The sequence below is a fragment of the Pyrus communis genome, chromosome 16 (genome assembly GCF_041283825.1).
Source record: "Pyrus communis isolate YQ-2024b chromosome 16, ASM4128382v1, whole genome shotgun sequence".
NCBI classification, from domain to species: domain Eukaryota; kingdom Viridiplantae; phylum Streptophyta; class Magnoliopsida; order Rosales; family Rosaceae; genus Pyrus; species Pyrus communis.
In genome coordinates this window covers 11,681,831-11,687,830 of record NC_142580.1, presented here as the reverse complement: position 1 = coordinate 11,687,830, position 6,000 = coordinate 11,681,831, and the positions used below count along the sequence as shown (strand labels likewise).

The 6,000-nt window shown below is 37.8% G+C and overlaps 1 protein-coding gene across 3 annotated transcripts; it reads left to right on the top strand.

Moving 5' to 3' along the window:
• The first annotated feature begins 253 nt into the window (after window positions 1-253).
• On the top strand, window positions 254-4,553 carry LOC137731467 (pfkB-like carbohydrate kinase family protein). Of its 3 annotated transcripts, none has more exons than XM_068470577.2 (12): window positions 254-516; window positions 713-939; window positions 1,342-1,418; window positions 1,581-1,690; window positions 1,783-1,897; window positions 2,076-2,138; window positions 2,250-2,413; window positions 2,796-2,857; window positions 3,458-3,524; window positions 3,914-3,973; window positions 4,058-4,186; window positions 4,265-4,553. In XM_068470577.2, the coding sequence occupies exons 2-12, from the start codon at window positions 726-728 to the stop codon at window positions 4,290-4,292; spliced, it is 1,089 nt and encodes a 362-aa protein (XP_068326678.1). In that variant the 5' UTR covers window positions 254-516; window positions 713-725; the 3' UTR covers window positions 4,293-4,553. The 3 variants fall into 3 exon arrangements, with proteins under 3 accessions (XP_068326678.1, XP_068326677.2, XP_068326679.1); XM_068470576.2 differs by having other exon boundaries at window positions 638-939; XM_068470578.2 differs by having other exon boundaries at window positions 448-578.
• The last annotated feature ends 1,447 nt before the right edge of the window (window positions 4,554-6,000 follow it).

Below are 6,000 nucleotides of genomic sequence, written 5' to 3'. Positions count from 1 at the left end.
TTCTCTCATTTCCCATCCCATCCTCTCATACTTTTCTCTTTGTCTTTCTCTCTCTATAAAGAAATTAACACATGATGATGATGTGACTTATCTGTAATCATTTTAATAAAAAAAATTGAAAAATAGAGATTAGAAGAGGAGAGAATTCCACCGGTAGAAAGAATGCATGTCATGCACTTTCTTTTGCCTTTCTATCCATTTTCCTTTTCTTTCCCATTTTCTATTAAATCTTCTTGGGCTGAAGCAGAACAATGAACCCAAGTCCACCACAGCCAAAAGTCCAATCCAATCCCATTTCTCTGGATCAATCAGCGAGAACAATGAACCGCTGTCGTTTTAAGTTTCATAGTGGGACCCACTTAAGTCTGCGCACGTGTAGGCTGTAGGCTGTAAGCCTGTGTGTCCTTCCTTCCACTTCAACAGCCAAAGTCCACCGAACTTTGCCGAACACCATTTCACTCGCTGCTTCTGTGCGCTGTGCTGTGCTTCCTGAGATTTTGAAGAACCAATCTTTCGGTACGTATCTGAAATTTCTTGCTCCAAACTTCAGCAATTTTCTCAATTTGATCAATTTCCGGGTAAAATTAAACTTAATCTCATGAAAATTCCATTATTTATTTATTTTTGGTTTCTTCAGTTGAAGTAAGAAAGTGTGATTTTTGGGGACATTGATGCTAATAAAACATGGAATGAATTCTGGGTTTGTTGCAAGAACTTGCCTTTACATGTTGGGTTCGTCTGGTGTGCTGAGAAGGCAACAGTTTCTGATAAGGTCTCTCGGAGTTGGAGGTTGCAGTGATCGTAACACCATCACAAATCAGAAGGCAATGCAAGGAATTATGAAATTCACGAATCGGCCCTCTTTGGAAGCTGACGCCGAGAGCGTTTTGCGAGCAATCACTCCGACCCTCGATCCCAACAGACACAAGGGTCAGGCTGGTAATTAATCTCACACTGCTCTGCTACCAATGTCACCTAAACCCTAAACCCTATTTATTTATTTTTATTCGAGCGAGGGAGGGGGATTCGAACCCCCTTTGCACTCGATGTTTACAATGTCGTTTCTTTAACTTTGTGTAATTTGCACGGAAAGACAAATGCATTACAGTATGTATTTGTCAATGATGATTGTTGTGCGTGATGCAGTGCAAGTATCGAGAATTACGGAAATCATTTTGATGTTGATTCTAGGACTGACTTGCTTTGGTTTCTATTCGGATTGTGGGTCTTATTTGCTTTGCATAAGTTTTCATTTACTTCTCTCTTTCTAATGTGTTTGTTCATTGTTTTGTTAAGAAGGGGAGAAAATGTAGCTTATATCTATCTCTCTGTGCTTGTCAGGAAAGATAGCTGTTATTGGCGGGTGTCGTGAATACACTGGTGCTCCATACTTTTCTGCTATCTCAGCATTAAAAATTGTTAGTGCCCTGCTCTTTTTGTTTTAAGGAAAATAACTACAAATTTAGCTGGATTCTATTAAAAATGTAGCTTAGTGTACAATGAAATGAAACAAACAAATGAACAAGTGATTTGCTTCGTTGCTTGCTAGTTTGATGGAACTGAAATATATTTCCTTTCAGGGTGCAGACCTGTCCCATGTCTTTTGTACAAAAGATGCAGCTTCGGTCATAAAAAGCTACAGTCCTGAGTTGATTGTACACCCTATTTTAGAAGAATCGTACAGTGTTAGGTGATTCAGCTTTGTAAACAAGTTGATGTGCTTATAACACACAAAACATACTATCATTAAGTGAGCTGCTGAGTTTATAACATGGTTTTCAGGGATGAGGACAGAAGTTTCGTCTCAGAAAAGGTTCTTGCTGAAGTTGATAAATGGATGGAAAGATTTGACTGTCTTGTCGTTGGTCCAGGCCTCGGAAGGGACCCATTTCTTCTGGTTAGCTTTATGTTGATGCTGTTACTTGTGGAGCTGTTGTAATCTAGTTTATAGCGTTTGATTTGGGGTACTCTAAACATGTCCTCCTCTTTTATACTGTATGATGAAGGACTATAATGTAGTGCGTCTTTACCAAATCCTTTCAAAAATGGTTCTAAGATTGAATGACATAATCCAGGACTGTGTGAGCAACATCATGAAGCATGCAAGGCGGTCCAATGTCCCAATTGTCATTGATGGGGTATGTAGTCACTATTTTCTGTATCCTTGTTTTGATGTGAGTTGATAATGATCTTTCGTAGTGTGTACTTTTTGCTTCAAATTCTAGCCATAATGGTATAAGCTTTTCCAGGATGGACTCTTTCTGGTCACAAACTGTATTGATCTTGTCAGTGGATATCCCTTGGCTGTGCTGACCCCAAACATAAATGAATATAAGCGCCTTGTACAGAAAGTTTTGAGCTGTGAAGTAAATGATGAAGATGCTCCCGAGCAAGTACTATCTCTTGCAAAAAGGTAAATATCTTTTCTAGCTTTTCCATTTTGTGTTGGATTAGTTGATAATTACTTTATCTATACTTAAGTCTAAGTATAAAATAACTACTTATCTATACTTAAATCTCAGTATAAAATATGTAAAACCTATTTGGCTGAGAAGGGAATAAGGATATTTTGCAAATATTGGATAGAGCCATCTGATTAGTGATTATTCAAAATGTGAGGTAGACAATTTTGTCAGAATGCCCATGTAGATGCATCTGTCTGAATGGTTTCCTCGTTTCTGCTTCACGCATTATTTTGCGTCGTGATGTATTTTTTCCCATGCTATGAAATTTGCAATTTGGTAGTTGTAGTTGTTTCTTTCAATCTAACGATTTTTTGAGTCTTTCTCTGTCAGGATTGGTGGTGTAACTATACTTAGGAAAGGAAGATCTGACCTCATTAGTGATGGTGAGACAGGTATGTGAGCATATACCTGCAGCGTGCTTACTGGTAATATGTGAAGTTATTAAAGCACGTGTTTACTGGTAATATGTGAAGCTATTGCTTTAATAATGTTGATATTCCATGAATATTTGTTTTTCCACATCTAAGTTGGGAACACCAGTAAGCATTGCCAAAACTGCTGGTATGGTTGCCTCTTAGCTGGTGGAGAGGATATTTCATGTGACACACTTGACGAATGTGAACTTGGGTCACTACCCTTCCAGCAGCTTCTGTCAATCAGGTGATATGAAGCTGGGTAATTGGCATGCCTAATGTTTTGTGTCCACAAAGGTCATTTTTTACTTGAAGCTGGGGCATGAGAGCCATACCATACTTGAATCTCTCCACACCAAAGGGTTCCATTTGTGTTTTTTTCTTTCTTTCTAAATTTTCTGCAAATCACATGATTTGTTTTCTAAATTTTCTAAATTTTCTTCTTTAAGCCAAATCATAGGCTTTTTGTCTTCTTTCCAGCTCATTGACTAGTTTAGGTTTCGGAAACATCTCTGTTTTGTTCCCCGGATATAAAAACCTGGACTCTATTTACCTTTAACATTTGATGCTTCTATGCAGTCAACTCGGTGAGCATATACGGTTCTCCTCGACGATGTGGTGGGCAGGGTGATATACTTTCTGGAAGGCAAGTTTTTGTTTCTGAGTTTCAGTTTGATTTATGTTTGTACCATACTTGACCAATCCCGAAACTACCTGATTTTGTGCATCAACAATTTATTTTTTAAATAAAATTTTGCTAAGCATTTGGATGGCTTCATTTTGTATCTGGTGAATTTACAATCTTCTTCATTTTCCAGTTTTTTCAAAGAATGCATAATTGTAATATCTATTTATGTAAAAGAGAGATAGAGATCCATACGATATTAAAATTATTTCTCCGGGTTATATCTTGTTCAACATTTGAATTTCTACAGTCAGGAGGTGATCACTGACTGATGCTTCAGAACTCAGATTCTGAGAGCTTACAAAACGCTATGTTGGATAACTAACAAAAACTTGTTTTGGTTATTCCAGCGTTGGTGTATTTCTATCATGGGCCCGTCAAAAGATCAAAGATGGGGATTTGAGTACCAGGTTTTAACAGTCTAAATATGTGTTCATAATATTGGTTCTACCCATGTTTGACAATTGTTTGTACGCAATTTGTGTTTTTTACAGTTCCAGAAATCCTGCACTGCTGGGGTGCATTGCTGCGTCCGCTTTAATGAGGAAGGCTGCATCCCTTGGTTTCGAGAATAAGAAAAGGTCAACCCTCACTACCGATATCATCGAGTGCTTGGGGAGAAGGTAGTGGACCTTAACGTTGATCAATTATCATGGGCGATTTTAGAGTTCAAGTGTAAGATATTACTTTCTCTGTTGCAGTTTGGAGGATATCTGTCCAGTTGGTTGATGCTGTGGACTTCCAGAGCGTGGCATTTGGTCTACAGACATTCAGAGAGACATCAATTTCATTTGGTTATGTTACGTCGGTCAGAATCACGTTTTTTTCTGTTTCCTTCACACCTTCCAGACTATTTGACTTGTAGATATATGATACGAGTTTGTTGTTGCTGCCGGTTCATTGGAACTCTGGATGATATCATATAATAAGGATGATGTTTTCGTGAGTATATAAGCTGCGCTGACAGCCGGGGTGTTTCCAAGCCATAAACCTCTGTTAGATTTCATTACACCCTCAACAATTATTATGAACACCAACCCATTTTGGTTCCCCATTTGAGCGATGACAATAACGCATGGCATCGTTGACGGAGAAAGCGCGGTGTCCAAGTTCTTGACTCATGGAGCCATAAGGCAGTACGCACCATGAAAATACAGACAACAATGTTCAGATTGGCAATGGAATTTATGATTAACTAGTCCTCTCGCCATTAGCGCTACGATTCAATTGTATTTATTTTCACTTGTCAATAACAAGCTCAATACTTAATTATGACTCTCGTTAAATTTCTCTCCTCAATATTGTTGAAAAATAAAAATCCTCTCTTTCAACTTATTTTCACAGGAATAAAAATCCTCTCTTCGCATTTTGAGCAATCTAATCCCCAACCAACGTACGGTAATGTTCCTACAAATGAAAATGGGTTATGGAAACTTTTAAATAGCAAAATTGCCGGAGACGGCTCCACTCTCCCAAGAGTCACCCTCGCATGCACATTCCCGCCAACCTGTCGCGCGCGCTCTCTCTCTCTAATCTCTCTCATGAGCTTGGACGAACCACTTAGGCCTAGAGGGGGCGAATGCCCCCACTCATGGGTTTTTTTGGCATGCAAAAAAATGTACATGCTTGTGTCATTAGCAAGGTGTATAATTAGTTTACTTGTTCATGACATTAACATTAATTCTTCCAATTGCAACTACTAACGTTGAAAGAGCATTTTCGGGCATGATATTTCTGAAAAGTCAATTGAGCAATCGGATGGGAGATCACTGGATGAACATAAGGACATGGTTATTTTTATATAGATCTCTAGAGGTTATGAAGTTGTTATGTAACACTTTCAAAACATGAAAATGCGTTGAGGAATATTGTAATACGTTGTATGAAAAATCTTATGGATTAATATATAAATATTTTGTTTAGTAAATGCTTTAGTTTTTTGTTTTGTGACTTTGTTGTTTAACAATGCCCCATCCATACAGATCTCTGATTTTCTCCCTCCTCATGATTTAAAGCTAAGACATTGACAAGGTATCGTCATTTGTCCCTATTTTTAAGATTATTTTCTTGTCTATATATTATGGTTGGATGGCTCAGATTCTTGAACATTATGTACATGTACAAATATTGGGGTGGAACGAATGAACTGATAGAGTAGCTTTGTACTATCAAACCAATCAAAACAAATCGATCAAGCTGCACAACAATAAGTTTGATTTCACCTTATTATTTTCAATTAAAGTTGAACCAAACTGTTCTTTTTGGGTCAACTTAGAACTCAGTAAACCGAACTGAACCAGAGAATGATGTTTCCAAGTCATTGAATCAGCACTACACCAAACTTGCATACACACGAGTACCTTTCTCTTTTTTCATAGTTCATCATCTTACGTCGTATATCACATCCTCATTAATAATCAACCAAGTTTAACTAGTT